Source organism: Pollachius pollachius (genome assembly GCF_949987615.1).
Source record: "Pollachius pollachius genome assembly, chromosome: 11".
Lineage (NCBI taxonomy): Eukaryota > Metazoa > Chordata > Actinopteri > Gadiformes > Gadidae > Pollachius > Pollachius pollachius.
Window position 1 is genome coordinate 20350260 of NC_136944.1, and position 18225 is coordinate 20368484.

Here is an 18225-nt window from a genome sequence, read left to right on the forward strand (position 1 = left end):
GTCTCCACTTTAAATGCTACAACACCGCTAGCATAATACTGTCAGTATTCACACCTCCCCGGGCCAACCTTCCTATCAAGACGGCCTTCCCCGCACCATGTCCATCATCACCTGGCAGCCAGTCCGAGACAACTAAGGCTTTGTGGAAACAATCTCTGTCTTCCTCCTCCTCCCTTTCGCATCCTGTGCTAAGGACGTCTGTATGCTGCTGGTGGTTCCCCCTCATTCTTCGCATTCAAATTTGGCTTTCCTCCTTTGCCTCCTAGTTTGCCTCAAAGGTTTTCCCCCGTCCCATGCGTTCTCCTCCAGACAGTCTGTCAATTGTCTGTGCGCCTGTGTGAGCTGAACTTTCTCTCACGCTAGGAACATTACACACAGACATTAAAGGGAAACAGTGGGAGAGAGAGAGAGAGCGAGCACAAGAGAGAGAGTGAGAGAGAGGTGGTGGTAGGTGGTGGGGTGGGCTGACTGAGGCTGAGTTGTGTCCGTGTTTATTTTGGAAACACAGGTCTGCACTACAGGAACTGACCCCTAAAGTTCCACCAGTTTCAGGCCTCTGGGAGAGACAAAACCCTCTCCCAATACCCTCTCCCCCTTCCAACCCCCAGGATGTGCCATTACAGGTGGATTCGGTTAAGGTTAAGGTAAGGGCTTATGGGCATATATCTAGCCTGCCCTCTAGGGGGAAGGTTTGTTTCCAGAGGGAAATGGTCTGGTAGGGAGGGTTATTAGTGGTTATAGTTTAACCAGAGAAAAATGCGTGGTCCCTGACCCGAGCCAGCCAGAGAGGCAGGATGGAATGCGCTAGTTTCCTTCAGATGGCCCGCTGGCAGTGTGTATGTGTGTGAGCCAAGCCTTTCTGGGCTCCCTGTCCCTTCTGTCTATTTTCTTTAGTCTTTGTGAGCGGGAGTGTGAACGTTTACCCCACCGCGCAGACACACACATCAGCAACACATTGCACCGGGCCGTGGAGATGGCACCTGCACTGTAACTCATTACTGGAGGATTTGGGAGGCCCACGATCTCCTTCTTCTTGGGTTTAGTTCTCCGACTCATTCACTGGACTAAGTCGAAAGATCCATTTGGCGGTGAGGGACGGGTGATTCTGAACCTTTACCGGGGAACTCCCTTCTCCTGCGCCTTTGTTCCCTGCATGCTGATTTCCATATAATTCCATAATATTACATTTAAAAATATGGATTAAAGGAAGGTATAAAAACCGTATAATGTCATCTAATAGATCCTTTCTCTTCCCTCTATGTACTAGATGAATTGGAAGCACAGGGCCAGTATCAGTGACCGAGAGACGAACAATCCAGCAATCTTACAATCACATCATATTCATAACACGGTCATACAGTGGACCATCAGCTCTTCGTGACAAAGACTCAGAGAAGCATGTAGGCAGTAACCTTCTACAGCCCGCAATTACCGGCTGAGTAATAACAGCTCAGAGACATTGGGCTACAATGACAGGGACGAAAGACGCTGTGCTGCAAAGGTGCGCGTCCTTCCAGCACCCATTTGCCAGCATTATCCAACGGCCTCAAAAGGTGGCCAAGAGCCGATCAGAGTGCAGCGATACATTACGGAAACACAAACAGGAGCAGTGGGTGCAATTAGCGAGAGAACTGTTCCTCTCGCCGGGGTTTGGGTGGGCAGATAAATCCAAAAGATACCGGCTGGTTGTCATTGTAGTGTTCCGAATGATGAAGCTGATGAAAGCGTGGTGAGTAGACCTGAAAGTGTGTGTGGTGACTCATCAACCAAGACATGCATACAAATAGGGAGCGTTCTGCACAAGCTTTTAAGCTTCAGGGCGAATCCCGGCATGAGACCCAACACATTGCCCTCATCCTCTCTGCAGCTAACCCCGGGAAAGAGACGCGTGACTGCAGCTGAGAGGACATGTCCTCTCGCTGGCATTTATAACGGCGTTGTGGGCCAAACAGAGGTCAGGAGGCAGAGCTTAGACTTGCTCCTCTATTCGACGTGTTAGGACAGTGGACACACCTCAAAAACATATTTGTATTTTCAAGCCATTATGCTGCAATACTGTTATTTTGCCAGAGGAAAGGTATTTCAGTCTCTACAGGAGGTGTTGCGCGAGGTTCCTACCTGTCGAGTAGGAAACATGACAGAGTATTGCAATATTTTCTGTCAAGTTCATAAGTAATAAAATTCCTCCCGTGTGTTGCGGCCTGTCTCCTCGCCTTGACCATCTGATATCAAAGCGTTTGTACACCGTGGGTGTCCAAGAGGCAAACATTTCTTCAACAGCTTTCTGGAGAAATCCTGGAATCGAGGCCTTGAGCAGAGTCTTGGGAATAGCTACAACACTAGAAAGACTTTTGCAAACATCTTTGACCGACCACATGTTGGAAAACATCACAGAGTCTGATTCTTTTTTACGGCATTGTCTTCCCTTGATGGCAGATATAACATTGAAGGTAGCTTAAAGCTTATAGGCCCTCTGAGCACAGCAGCCTTTTATGCATGCTGGTGGATAATGAAGAGTCTTTTGCCCACATGAACCTGAACACTTTAGACTCTGGGCTTCCCGGAGTGAGGTTGCATGCATCTCTATTGCTGGCCTCCTGTCATCCTTCCGCCCGGCTGTAGACACCTTTCATTGTCTTTAGTAATCCCTGGCAGCAACGGGAGCCGTGCTAGGATATTAACCCAGAAACTCACACTGCCCTGGCTCTCCCAACATAGCCCTTGCACACAGGGAAAGCTATAGCATAAAGGTTGTAAAAGGTGTACTTTTGATTTGACGTTCCACTTTGCGACACGACAACTTGTCGACAACGCGCGACCTTGTTTGTACAGGGACGTCTTTGGGTTTCTAGGAGTTCCTGAGCCTTTTTAAACGTTTTCCACAACACGAGTGCGAGCGAGTCCTGTGGGTTTCCACCAGCCCACGGCTCCATGGCGGGGAGGGTTTGCGCTGGATGACGCAGGACCCCTCCGTGAGGACCCACCTTTTTCCACACTCGGCCCGGCAGCTGCTTCTCACTGAGAACGTCTGTGGGGCTCCAGGGGCATGATGTCACACTTGTGGTGAGGGGCGGGCCTAATGACGCAGACCAATTACTGAAGTGAAGAAACCACCCTGCTCCAAGGCCGAGAGAGAGGCCTGTTTACCCAGACAACCCGTTACTTGAATTGGGCAGATGAAGCTCTCTCCAGTGTGGTGGCTGGGTGGTGGTGGTGGTGGTGTTGGTGGTGGAGGGTGATATGAACTGTGCTGTAGTATGAATGTAGTTTCACCACCAGTATAATACATCAGTATCAAACTGTTGCTCATGGAGCAGCTGTCTGCGTGTCTGCATCTGAACATTGCTCTACACAACACACACACACACATTAACTCTCTCTCACACACAAACACACACATACACACACACACACACACACACACACAAACCCACACGCATACACACACACACACACACACACACACACACACACACACACACACACACACACACACACACACACACACTGAACGTGTTGAGTGTGGAATGCCAGCGGAGATTCACAACTGGATCCCTTCGGACATCTGGACCTGTAGTGAGGCTGACAGTTCCTTTCCTCCCAAGCCAGTCAGCGACGAACCGCTCACAAAGGAAAGAACTGTTCGAGAACCAGCGTGGGGATAGACAGTGGTGGGTCCTCTTCTACGCACTCTGTGGTCCAGCCTAGTGGTGGACACCTCGGCTGACCTGCGGCTGAACGGGGTCATGCCTCAGTGCTCACCAGCTGATTGCATAAACAAAACATCAGGATAAGAACGCGACCAGCACTTGCAACATGGCCGCCCCGGCGGTTCAGAGAGAGGCTGTGGATTAAATAACAGACCCTCGGGGAGGGGGGGGGGGGAAGGGGTTCCAGATCGGGTTCCAGTTTAAACGTGTTTACACAGCACTTAATCAAAACACGCCTCGTATCAAAGCGCTCCACGAGTCAACATCGTGCATATGGAGTTACAAAGAGCGGTACCGCGTTTCAGACACTCCGGTTGATGCTGTCAGTGTTGGTGTATAGACACACACACAGACACGTCACACAAACACACACTCACTCAAACACACACACACACAGAAACACACACACACACGTCACACAAACACACACTCACTCAAACACGCACACACACAGAAACACACACACACAAACACACACACACACACACACACACACACAGAAACAAACACACACACACTCATACGTGCCTCAGCACATACTAGTTACGAAGGCTCCCATGGCCCCCTGATAGGGGCTCTGCTGGGGTACTGTGGCCCTTTGCGTTTTAATGATCAGGCCGTTGTCCAATCTAGCACAGGGCCCTGTGTTGTTGTGCCCGGGACAATAGGCCCACGGGAGGCAGCCAATAGGGAGAGACCTCCTCCCAAACCAGGACTCAATGTGCACACAATTAGGGACAGTGGAATTGCTTAATTGGAGGAAAATAGTTCCTATACGAGGGCCCACATGACATGGTGAACCTCAACAAACTGGGCGTTTAATGAGTTGTTATAAACCAGATACGCACATGCACCGGAATAAAAGTGCACGCGTGAAACAAAAACCCCCTGAATCGTTTCGTTATACATAGGTGTTTCCTCTCAATGGCACAATACGGGTAAACAGTTCATTCATATTTGCGGATTGCATATGTTTAACTCTTTATATGCTGTTGTGACATCAGCTTGGAGCTCATTACGAGCTGAGCAGTACTGAGCTCCACACAGAACAACAGCTGGATGAGCAGATGAGCGTCCAGGGCAGGTTTAGCTATAGTATAAACTACTCGGCTCCAACATACAGTATATCTCCAAAGGGGATTAGCAGAGTTTGTGTGTGTGCGTGTGTGTGTGTGCGTGTGTGTGTGTGTGTGTGTGTGCGTGCGCGTGTGTGTGTGCCTTCAGAGACACGCAAACAAACTACGTTGCTCTGGTAGCCTAACGGGCATTGACATACCGTCTGCCTGTATCCTAAAGACGCTGCCGGGGCACGTACACCGCTGGAAGCCCTGGGACTACAATCTGAGTCTGAGGAGTGCAGCTTGCAAGATGACCGACGCACCACTGTAGGCTCGGAAAATAGGTCACTCGGCGCTGCCCTGCTTGAACCCGGGCCGTTCTGCAGGGCTGAAATGCATGACACGTCGGAACACAAACCCGTGCCATACCAACTGTGGAGCGACTGACACGTTGAGAAAAATACACGAAGCGCGTGGTGGAGATGGTCAGGGGACAAGGCTTACCGTAGAGTACAATGATGTGGATGCCGCAGAGTTCTCTACGACTTGTTCCCTCTTCGGCGCAAACTTCCCACGCAAGAGTTTCCGTAAAAAAGGAGGACGAACGACTTCTTCAAACGTGATGTCGTCTAGTCGAGTATATATATGAAATACAAAACGGGGAAAAAACGATACTAGGTGTCCATCGAAGCGGCCCGTTCCCAGACCATTGTCAGCATAATTTTAAACACTAAAAAAACATAACGCCACACTGCACGTTAATGGTTAATTCCACAGCTATAGAGCAGACTACACGGCGTGATACTTAAATACGATGCCGTGAAGTGATATATCGTCTTGCCATAGCCGATCCGTCAAAAAAATAATGTAAACACCAAAATCCGTATTCTTAACTGTTGCCGTCAGGAAAATTAAGACGTCTTCGGCTGTCATGCGTTCGAGACCAGAGGCGCGAGGGTCGTCAGTGCTCCCTAAGTGCATCGCCTCATGGCAACGCTGGTCAACTTGCTCTTCCTATGGGTGGTCGTTCCTTTGGGGGGGGGCTGGGAGAGGTGCGCTGGGCACTCAACAGAGATGTCACGAAGACAGGGGGTCTTCCCTCGGTGCTTTTTTCCCCAGACGCCGAGTCCGAGTATACTCGAGTGGGGAGGGAGGGAGGGGGGGGGGATTTATTAGTTTTCTCCGAGTGTCCTGACTCCTCTCCTCTTCTTCTTCCTCTTCTTATGCCTCGTACTCCAGGAGACGTGGTCGTCGCTCTCCGGTCTCCCCCTCTCTCTCTCTCTCTCTCTCGTCCGTCTCGAGAGCAGCAGACAGCACACCCGGACCCGCGCCAGCCCGTGTCTCCCTCTCGTCGCGCGCGGCGGACTAGCCCAGACTCTGCCAGCTCAGCGCGTGCTTGCTGGCTCCGCCCCTCCGCCATGGGCGGTCCCCGGATCCTCGTCTCCTCCGGTCCACCATACAGCCCTGATGTGGATCAAATTGAACAACGAAAATTAACCGAACTAATAACAACGTCTAAACGTTGTTATTGGGGGGGGGGGGGGGGGGGGACACTTTAAACATAAGCTAGTTCCCAAAAAGCATATATGGTTTTTATAACAGGTCTACAACGTAATGTCAACATGAGGCCATGAGCAACAGGTTATAGTTAAATAGGACTAGGCTACATTTAATGAGACTTTTATTCTGAGGCGGCCTATCTTTACTTAAAGTACTTGATATTTTTTCGATTTTTAGGGTCTGCAGTCATCTAGCTGTTTTTCTCTACGAACAGCCAGAACACATCCTGAAATCCACATTGCTGCAAACGTGTTTATTCTCATTGAAAAGGCACGATAATGACTGGAAAGTTCATAGTGAGGGCATACGAAGACAATTGCCTTAACCGTTGTGGTCGAATGTGTTACAACGCAGATACACTTCATTCTCACAGTGGTTGCCATTAGCATACTTGTGGATTACATTGCATCCAATTGGCGGTATTATTACAGTAGCAATTAAATGATAATACATAAACGCGCGCATGTATGTGTGTGCGGGCGTGTGCGTGTTTGTCTATGTATGCTTGCATGTGCGCATCTATTTACGTGCGTGCATGTTCGTGTGTGTGCGTGTGTGTGTGTGGCAAGCAGCATCTCCTTCCCGACGACACTATGAGGAAGCATCGGTACAGCAGAATGTCGGCAGTATATATAATTTAAATTAGCGAGTTGAATGCTAATGCAATAATAACCGTACAAATATTCGGTTCAGCACGGTTCCACACGGCTAATTCGAACGCCTTACATAAAGAATTACCAATTCGATGCAATAAAGATAGGCTCATTACCTTCATAGGGTTATGGAATTGAATAACTAGAAGTCAGGCTTTTTTTTGTAAGTTATTTTTTTTATATTTGCAATTTAAATGTTTGAATATCAAAGGTACTGATACATAATTACAAATATTACCTACAATAATGATTGATTGCAGCCTATATATTCTACAAAACATAGACCCGCCCAAAATGTGTTATAGACAATTCCGGGTGCGAGGAGTATGCCTTCAGAAGACCTCCCTCAGGAGACCTCCTTCAGAAGACTGCCCGCAGGCTTCACGGTGTCTGTGTGGCTATTAGGTTACCGCATATCCTCATCTCCCTCCTGTTCTACTAGCCTGCTGAAACGTCCAGCGTTGTGAGCCGAAACAGGCGCAGCTGTTTAAACGCTCTGCAGAGATCGATACTGCCCTCGGATCCCCGCCGTCAGCTCATACCGTCTGTCCATATATCCGTGTCACTGGAGTATACGCCCCGGTAATGACATGGCTGTTAACTGTATTAGGTCAATGCGAAAAAATATATTATAATCGAGAACTAGATTTTTATTTTTGTTTTTACTTTATTTCTAATATAATGAACCGCATAAGTGATCGGGCAGTTTGCATCTGTTTACGCAAAATTACCCATTGTTTACATGCAGTCCCTGTCCCCGCGGAAGGAGGCTTTGGGTAGTGCTGTGTGATTCCTACCAGCTGTTTCCCGCCTTGAAAGCCATCTGATCAGCTGCACACACACACACACACACACACACACACACACACACACACACACACACACACACACACACACACACTCACACACGCATGAACACACGCACACACACGCACGCACACACGCACACACTCGTACACGTACATGCAGCGGGTGAAAGAGAAAGAGGGAGGGGAGTGAGCTACCGATAGAGCGCCACTCACAACGAGGGTTCCCCATCAGCTGGAAGTCGAGTAACATTACAACTCTGCAGCCAGCTACTACTGCATAATAAAGACACGGATTTACATCTGAATGCGGGGAATCACGCACCTTTTGGACCAAAGGACTTGTTTGCAACTTCGACATTGTTTTTAATCCCGCAACAATAATTCGGTGACCAAAGCTGGACTGGCCATCATGGAGTATTTCATGGTACCCACTCAGAAGGTGCCCTCCTTGCAACATTTTAGGAAAACGGAGAAAGAAGTGATTGGGGGACTGTGTAGGTGTGTATACGTGTTGATTCATTATTGCTTTATCTAATGCACTGCACCACAGCGATACGGGTTACGTCGGCGCGCAGGGAACAGGAGGTTGAAGGAACATGCTCGATTTGGTGTGTTATTGTGTACAAGAGCCACTCTTGATGAGCGGGATTCAAAGGCCATGAAACCCCGACACAATGATCATTATTCGGCCGGTGCGCTTGACCGCAGGCGCGACACCCCGCTGCTTCAAACGTGACCACATATGTACTCCACTTGATAAATCGATACGTTTTTTGGGGCGAACAAACACAAACCACGTGGTTACATACACGCCACGCTTCTCCACTGTGGCGAGTGCATCACTAGTGCGTTTTAAATAACACGCGTTTTGGATACGCGTGTGTCTAATTTGCATAAGTACACGACGAGTGGTTTCGTTAGAATGGGAGGAATATATAAGATTAGCCTGTATACCCGTGTTGAGGGGCTAGTGTTGGTCGATTACGATCCGAGCGGTCTGAAGTTATTAAGGATAGTGCGGCCATGCTTGTGGTCCGTGCTAAAAAAGTGATGTGGGTCTGGCGCTAAACGCTTGTTTTGAAGCATTGCAGCACCGTTTACACGGGCGGGACAGACTCGTCCTTTTGTTTACGGTTACACATTCGACGAAAGTGTTGCGCTTGTGTCTTTTTAGCTCGGTTACAGTGCGCACCGTGTCGTTTACATTGCGTCGTTTCAAGCAGCGCTTCTGCCATGCTGCCGCATGGACAGGCGGAGGGGAAGCGGAGTCGCATTGTTGTAATGGCGGAGGAAACGAATGGGCTAGTTTAAACGCGCTGTTATTAGGTGTTGCGTTTGCGTGTGTTTCATAAATGATTTAGGTTGTTTTCGAGCAAATTTTAAACCAAATTGTTACCCAAAAAACGAACAGGCTGGTAGTTGTGTTAATAAGGGGGTGTGTATGTTACACAAGGCCCGTCAATGCGTCTCGTCTGCAGCCTCTTTCCTACATGGAGGCGGAGGAATCTGCTGGGTTACACGGGAAATGTAGTCCTATGTATTATTTGTAGTCTCCCTTGCCATAACGCCCCAGTTGACGCTGAATAATATAACTTAAAAGTGGTATATTATACATATACAATTACCCTTTTAGTGATGCAATAGCCTTTTTCCTATTTATAATCTGTGTATGCGTTGAATGTCAGTTCTTGGCACACACTTATCTTTGTCTCTTTGCTCATTTTCAGTATTTACCATTAACAGTTTAGTTGGTAGGATACAGATAATATTTACCTAAACCTGATCTCGGCGATACAGGGTTATATGGATTTTCGTCATTTTACTTATATATATATATTAATGCAATATTGTTTTTTATCCTAGTATAGACATATTATATTTTTGGACATTTTCTGATATCCCATTCAAATATGGTCACACACACAAAAAAAAAGTGTAACAATCAAGTAATGTAGCATATTAAATATAACTGAGCCCATATTTGAATGGCAGCATCAACATGCATCAAAAAGCAATTAACAGTTTCAGCATTTCTCACTGCGACGCTTTAAGTGAAATCTTTATCAGGAAAAGTAAAACCAAATGGTCTCAATCTGTTGAGGTGCTCCTTCCCAAAGTGGAGAAGATCACAAGAATTCAACCACCAGCATTTTTAGTCTGAGGTCTACCAAAGAGTGTGATTGTGTGTGTGTGTGTGTGTGTTTGTGTGTGTGTGTGTGTGTGTGTGTGTGTGTGTTATCATGTCTATGAATGTGTGTGTGTGTGTGTAGTCCAGCATAACATTGTCTGCGTACATCTGCGTGCGTGCGTGTAATGGATATGCTGTCCCCAGCCTGGCCAACATCCCCCTGACGCCGGAGACGGCGAGGGACCAGGAACGCCGCATCCGCCGGGAGATCGCCAACAGCAACGAGCGGCGGCGCATGCAGAGCATCAACGCCGGCTTCCAGTCGCTCAAGACGCTGATCCCCCACAGCGACGGGGAGAAGCTCAGCAAGGTGGGTCCCCCCCCCCCCGCCCACTCACAGCCCCGTGGCGACCGACGCGCCTGAGGTAGCAAGGAGTCTTGGGCTCTGTAGTCTTAACCCGAATTAAAGCACCGCGGATAAACCAAAAATGACGTGGCCCTTACCTTACTTGGGTGTGTGTGGGAACTACACTCCTCTGCTTTTTTGCTAGTATTTTAGGTGACATGACCTGGAGTTATTCATATTGAATTCAATTGAATATTTTGTAATTCTGCCTCCTTGTCCGTAAAAGCGGGCACAACGTCTCCAAACAAGACCGACTGTGGTAACATCTGAATGAAGCCAGGCTCAACTCATGCCTTGGCGTAGCTCTGTAGGTAGAGCGGGTAGACTTGTAACCGGAAGGTTGCTAGTTGGATCCCCAGCTCCTCCTAGCCGAGTGTCGAGGTGTCCCTGAGCGAGACAGCTCAACCTAACTGCTCCTGACGAGCTGGATGTCGATCTGCATGGTTGACTCCGCCGTCGGTGTGTGAATGTGCGTGTGAAACGTTGTAAGTCGCTTTGGCTAAAAGCATCTGCTAAATGTAAATGCATCCTACACTCCAACATCCCTCCTAGGGAAGGCATCACACCGAGAATCTCCTCTTAAGAACCGTGCTGTAGACACTTTGCAATGCAGCCATTACTTTCGTTCCGAATAGTTTCGGATTTTCAGCTGCTGAAGGAATAAAAACCAACCAGAAAATCAAGAGAGTAATGCAACAATAATAATTGCGGCTACAGTGTCGGCTGCAGTGAAAACCTGGCACGGAGCAGGACTAAACGTCCCAGCTCCAGTGTAGGGTTACTGCGGTGGCTGCGGTCGCCTTGTTAACTCTGTTCTCTCCTGCCCAGGCGGCCATACTACAGCAGACCACAGACTACATCTTTAGCCTGGAGCAGGAGAAGACGAGGCTTCTGAATCAGAACAATCAGCTCAAACGCTTCATACAGGTGAGGCACAGCATGTAACAGATCTCTTAGCCGGCATCGTCAGTGAGGGGTATTTCTACAGTGAAGAACCACAGGGTGATGAATCGCTGCACATGTTTTTCAGCTCACTGAGAATGGAGGACTACATATTTGTACCGGTAGTCATCCATTTAAATGTAGTTTTCTTTTAGTTTTCTTTTCTTTTTACAATTAGTTTGAATGTGAAATAAATGACTGACACCTCTACTTATTATTTTAATCAATTAAATATATTTCTGATTTTAAGATCTTTATATTTACACCTAAGGCATTAAGCAGAACCTTTTGTCCAAAGCAAAAACTGTCCATACATTCACACAATGACAGTGGAGCCAACCATGCAAGGCGGGAGCAGGGTAGGTGTCTCAATCAGCTAGGTGGAGCCGGGGATTGAACCAGTAACCTTCTGGTTCCAACCCGCTGGTCAACCCGCTCGGCCGGCGTGCGTGAGGTGCAGGGGAGGAGTCGATAGCTTCTTGGGCGCTGTAATCTTCACCTGAATTTAAAGTAGGCAGCAGTTAGTTTTAGGTGTCTCACTGGGGATTGAACTAGCAACCTTCCGGTGACAAGTAGACCCACTCTACTGCCTGATCTAAAACTCTCTCCACATTTTAAATGTGCATAAGAAAAACTCTGTCAAATCAATTCAACAAGGTGCTGGAATGCATCCAATTATATTAAATATATTCAATATAGTCCGCTAACTCCACTAACTCTGGGTTCCCCTGTCTGCCCCCGATAAGGAGTTCAGCGGGTCCTCCCCAAAGAGGAGGCGCACGGAGGAGAAGGACGAAGGCATCGGCTCCCCGGACATCCTGGAGGAGGAGAAGACGGAGGACCTGAGGAGGGAGATGATCGAGCTGAGACAGCAGCTGGCAAAGGAGCGCTCGGTCCGCATGATGCTCGAGGAGCAGGTGAGGTGGAACACAGTCCTGGGTTTAGCTAATGCAACAAGTGGCACAACTGCTTGGTTAGCAAAAAAAAAGGCATTTATAAAGGAATTTTCTTCTGATTGGTTGAAATAGTGTTGTCATGGGCCCACAATGACACGCCGCACTCATGCCAACCAATCAGAATAGCCTACCTAACCAGAAGGTCATCCAGTCATTCATGGGTCGCATGGAAGTATTTGGTTCCTCTTTGGCAACAGTCAAAAGAATAATGCTTTGTATTTATGAACATATTCCACATTCAACATAGAGGACAAAAACAAAGCAAAGAAATGAAAAAGATGAATGGTAAACAAACACGAGGTCATGGGATGATGAGTAAAATCAAAACAAAATTGTCTAATTCAAAATAAAATGTAACATGAAACATACCACGAATCGTCCCATTGGCCGTCAGAATTACAACCTGACGAGGTTTGGATCCTGATCCTAAAACCATCCTCATCACAGCGTCGTAATGATGATGTGGTGCGACGCCCTCAGATGGAGAGCGTGGACGCCCAGCTGCACCCAGAGAGGCTGAAGGTGATCACCCAGCAGGTTCCCGAGCAGCGCGTCCCCAGCCTGGCCCAGCTGCACCACAAGCATGAGCAACTGGACATGGACGTCACTCCGGCGTGCAGCCCGCAGGTACGTGCCGCGACCGCCGCCCTCGACGGCCGTCGCCGCGCTCACCGCTTGGTCGCTCGCATGGCGGAATGGCGTTTAGCCGAGATGACTTTTCCTTCCCACATGCGTGTGTGTTCCTGTATGTGTGTGTGAAGCAGGCAGGCTGGGGTCTTGCTAAGGAGGCTTAAAGCAAAGCTGTATCCAGGTGTCTTCGGGCTTGGAATGAAACATCCTAGCCACTTTTGTGATGCTATGTGGCTATGCCAAATACAGGGTATATTAATATATAACATATCAATAAAGTAATGTAACCCCAATAACATAAAAAAGGTAATAAAGCAAAAACAATTGTTTTTAACAATTAAAAACACCAGGCAGCCTTCTACCTAGCGCCCTGCAGACGCCACCGGCTCCTTCTGACTCTGTAGCCTAGCCGTCACACTAGCCTTAGCAGTCGGCTGGGTGGGGATTCATTAACCCCCAGACTCTGAGCTATCTCCAGCCGGGGCACTTTTCACAGTCAGTCAATGGCCAGCCGACTGATCTCCTTCCAGCCCTGCTGTCTCCTGCTCAGTGTTCTGTTTCAGCCTTCCACACTAGACCCAATCAATAGTTACTTGCCTGTGTGTTTGTGTGTCTTACCCTTCTGTTTGGTCCCTGACCGGCACATGAAGGTGATTTTTCCGAAGCCTACTCGATGAACTCTGGATGGATATGCCTTTTTTTTTTTTTTTATTCTTCCAGGCATCGGCCCCAGCCAGCCCCCCCTCCCCCACCCACCACGCCACGGTCATCGTTCCGGCGCCGGCCCAGACTCCCCATCCGCATCACGTCACCGTGGTAACCATGGGCCCGGCGTCCGTCATCAACACCGTGTCCACGTCCAGACACAACCTGGACACCATCGTTCAGGTAGGCCCATGGAAAGCTCTTGTGTGTCTTCTTTTTGTGCAGGCTTTTTATTTATTTATTTTTGCGGAGCATAATTAGATTCAATGTTGATCACCAGAAAAGCTTCCCCGATTGAAATTTGGGATGTTTTTTGTCAATGGTTCATACAGTTGGCCTTTATGACCTAATCTTGAACATTCACTCCAGCAAATCACTCAGAAATCTGAATGTCAACTTTGCTATGCATCTAACTGCTGAGTAAAAGGAGACACAGTTTGCATTGAGAAGTACACCGATACTCCTAAATATAAACTTCCACATCGTACCTTGGTTTGTTTACGTTTTTGGCTGCATGGCCGATGACGACAGACTGTATTAAACGCGGATGGGTATTTACTGCACACGTCCACCAGAGGGTGCTGTTGCTGCTTCAGTTGAATCCCTTCCTTTTTTAACGCGTGTCCCTCCCCTCTCGTTGCGTCCAGGCGATCCAGCACATCGAGGGCCGGGTGTGCGCGGGCGAGGAGGACCAGCGGCGGGCGGTCATCGTGTCCTCGGGCCGCGCCCTCTCCAGCCCGGCCGCCTCGGACACGGCCTCCAACAGCGACGGCGCCGACGACTCACTGTTGCCCTGAGCAACGCCACATCACATCTCCAGCCTACCGATGACCCACGCGCGCACGTTCATTCACGGCCCCCCCCCCCCCCACCCCACCCCAAACTAAACGGGGGGCCCGCCCCCGCCCGACAGCGCTGTGGGGGTTAAATGGACCGAATTTGTTGGTAGACAATTTTTGAAAAAGAAGCACTCTGTGATCTACACTTGTACATGCTGTGCCTCCGAGGCAGCCCCCCCCCCCCCCCCCCATTGGTTTACACTTAGACGCTCCTGACGCTCCAAACTTCCTGTTCAGTGTCTCTCGCTCAGCGTCTTCGCTCGGGCCTCGCGCATCGACAGCGACGACGATCCCGGAGCCAAATACTGAAATACTGTTTTTATAAGCTCTTCAATCATGCCCCCCCCCCCCTCTCCCCGCCCCGGCCATCCCCCTGCGCTCTGACTTTGCTGCTTTGAACGCCTGCTATAATCTCCATGTTTTTTTTTCTTCTTCTTCTTCATTCCTTCTGGTGGATCCTTCCTTTTTTGTATTTTTTTTGGACTTGCTTCAAAGCTGCGTCTGTCGTTTCTCGCCCTCCCCCCTCCCCCCTCCCCCCTCCCCCACCGGGAGCAGAGCGCGACCATGAGCCCCAGCAGGGTGCTTCGTATCCCCTCGCCCCCACACCGGAGCTCTCGCTGCACACCGCCTCCATTCCTCGTCGACGAGGCCTTCATCTCCTCCGCCATGAAATGTTATTTTGTCGTCATGTTGTGTTCACCTGGGCCGCTCGCTGTTACCGAGGTGAAAACAAAAAAGCGGGAGGAAAAAAGGTGATTGGACCGAAACACAAGGCGGAGTGCCGCGGTGGTCGCGTCTGATTGGTGCTCGTGGGAAAGGAAAACTGAGGGAGGGGGGTAAGGGGTGAGTGCACCTTACCCCTCCCTCTTATTCTTGTTTGTGTGTTTTTTTTGTATGTTGTTGCCGGGCTGGGTTCCTGGTGGTCCCCATCTATAACCGTGGCCATGGCGCGCCCCCCACCCTATAAACCCAATGATGGGCTGCTGCTTCTGATATGTCCCCCAATGCAAATTTGACTTATATGAGCTGGCTAACAAGAGCTTAACTGTGGTCATGTGACTCCCAGTGTGGGCTCACCATCCCCCCCCCCCTCCAGCTAAACAGAAGACAGCGGTGCCCCAGAATCTGTGGCCTCCCCGCTGTGCAACACGTGTCGGCATAACGCGCAGAACACGAACCGCAGTCCGCTGAGACCCATTATTCAACTCCTCACTCAGTATGGTTTTGTATATATGAGGGTAGCTGCTGAATTAAACAGGGGGGGGGGGGGGGGGCTGGTCTTGATCAAAGCATCCATGAAGGAATGCTTGCAGCAAGCATTTGAAAAACGCCCAGTGAAATTACTTTAGTTCGATGCCGCAGGGAAAGGGGAGGGAGGGGTCGATGTCACACCGGGGGCTGGGGGTGTATCACAGGGTGTATCGCAGTGCACACGTGCGCTATGCATTCCTCCGTTTATTGTCCTTGTTTATCTCTTTGTCTCGTTGCCCTATTGGGCATTAATGAACCATGGTTCATGATGTTGGTTGATATGGAACTTGAATTTAAATGTTTCCCCCCACCCACCCACACGTGAGTGACCCTGCTGTTAAGACCGGTGTTGGGGGGGCGGGCGGGGAGAAGCGGCAGCTTGCCTTACTAAGAGCCGCGGTCGTAACGGGCCCCCCACCAACACGAGGCCCCCTGGGGTCAGCCTTAATGTAGACGTCTGGTCTTAACAGACCGCCCTGTTGTAGACCCTTGAAGATGGGCCACTGAGTCCCACACACACACACACACACACACACACACACACACACACACACACACACACACACACACACACACACACACACACACACACACACACACACACACACACACACACACACACAAATGGATTCTGAGAGCAATCTTGTACTTGATTACCTTTCCAGGCGATTGCTGTGTGCGGTTTAAATTAGGTGCAGCCTGATATCATTCCTCAGAGAGGGGTTTTTTTGATTTTCAATTTGTTTACTCCCACGGAAATTCCATACATGAAATCTAGACATTCCAAGAAATACACTTTAATTACATTTACTTCTATTTAGTAAGTAGACAATTTCCACTTGTGTTGATTTTGGCGTCACCCTGCCGAATGTCTTGTGTGTCCATTTTGTCCTGTTTTGCATACATGGAACATTGAACTGCTGGACAGATATGTTTTAACATGCTACGTACTTAAAATGTTGCACACTAAAAAGAAACAAAACAGTGGATTACCCTTTAAACACGTGACCTGAATGATGTATGCTCCCTTTTGTGCGCTCCTGCTTTATTTTTACAACTTTCCAGTCCCTCCAGAAAAATGCGGCGTTTTTTTGTGATTGTTGCGGCCAAAAATCCTTGATTATGCGGCATGTTTTCTTAAAAAATGCAATGAAATATTCGGCATATTTATGCAATTTTTATGTGATGAAATTGCGGGAAGTTGCACAAATTGCGGGAACTTGCCAAAAAATGCAAGAACTTGCGAAAAATGCAGCTTTTCGATGACGTTCACGTCGTGTAATTACGTCACTTCATAACGTTTCCATGCTCTTGTGTGAAGTAAACGCAACATTTTTCAACTTTCTGCTAAGATATATGTGACTTTTTTGCAACGCAAATGCGGGGATTATGAAATCATGCAAGCCCCACATATTTTCCGCGGAAATCGGCAATTTATGCGGTGAAAGTGCGGCGTATTTGAAAAAATGCAGCCCCCGCATGAATATGCGGACTTGATTACGGACGGCTGATTACGCGTTGAATTATGCGATCGCATAATCGCGTTTTTCTGGAGGGACTGACTTTCATGTGTTTCACGTGTATGTTTTACTGTTTCGTCTTACTGAAGCCAGGCACTATTTTGGTTCCATCTCTGCTTTACACTATGTGTGCGTGTTTGTGAAATGCATGTGAAGATATCACACATATCAGTGGTCTACAGACAGACCAGGGTAGGTAGGCAACTTTGTTTTATCGTTTTAAACGGAGGTTCAGATCATAAAGCACTTATACTGTATCCCACCAGAAGCAGCCTTTTGTTTTGTATCAAATAAGCCGATCAGCGGACACTCCTGAGGTTGCGAGTTGAACGCCCAACATGTCGCACTCCCTTGCTCATTCTGCCTCTTCCTGCTCCTCACGATCTAATTTTCCTTGTGCCGCTCTTCCATCGTAATCCATCCCATCTCTATTTTGTCGTGCTATCCTCACCGTCTCGTACTCACGCTTTCCTGCATAACGTTTTGTTTTTTTTGTTAGACCTGTCCGCGGACAGAGTCGTCAAGAAGCAATTTTTTTTCTTTTAAGAAAAGTTTTGGGAATAACGAGGCTTGTGCCTTTGTAAAGTCAGAATAATAAAGTTTGTACTTTGTTTTTTACAAGTTGGGTGAGTCCGTGTGGTTTTTTCCTTTATGTGTGTTTATATATGTGTTATGTTTTACCTGTAAAGTAAACCTGTATAAAGCAACGCTTATCGTCACACATTTGTTAATTACATGCGATCATTAAACACAGGGGACTTCTGCGTCCACCCGTCCATCAAACGCTTTACACACACCACACACTGGTTTGATAGAGCCCAGCTTTGGTATGAGAAGAATTAGTTTCAGGTAGCGTCAGGTAGAGGGCATTCCCGTCCATCGCTAGCAATAAATGTGGCTTTGTACACTACTTTTTGAGAAGCCGAAGTTACATCTCATCTTTCAGTCATCTTCAGCACTCTGCCTGCGGTCACAGATTCGGTTATACTTGCTGAAAGTGATATTATATATATATTGTATTGCTTAATTATGTTATGGTGGATTTACCTATTGTGGGA

At 48.3% G+C, this 18225-nt stretch overlaps 2 protein-coding genes across 2 annotated transcripts in view; one reads left to right on the forward strand and one right to left on the reverse strand.

Moving 5' to 3' along the window:
* glis2b (GLIS family zinc finger 2b) overlaps positions 1-5400 on the reverse strand; it is a 28204-nt gene extending 22804 nt beyond the window's left edge. The window contains exon 1 of the mRNA XM_079746951.1: positions 5273-5400. The gene's annotated coding sequence lies outside the window, so the exon portion shown is untranslated. The remainder of the gene's footprint in view (positions 1-5272) is intronic.
* A 2619-nt stretch (positions 5401-8019) lies between these two features.
* tfap4 (transcription factor AP-4 (activating enhancer binding protein 4)) lies at positions 8020-14532 on the forward strand. The gene is made up of 7 exons (XM_079746926.1): positions 8020-8288; positions 10123-10288; positions 11153-11251; positions 12013-12183; positions 12703-12849; positions 13573-13740; positions 14205-14532. The coding sequence occupies exons 1-7, from the start codon at positions 8200-8202 to the stop codon at positions 14352-14354; spliced, it is 990 nt and encodes a 329-aa protein (XP_079603052.1). The 5' UTR covers positions 8020-8199; the 3' UTR covers positions 14355-14532.
* The last annotated feature ends 3693 nt before the right edge of the window (positions 14533-18225 follow it).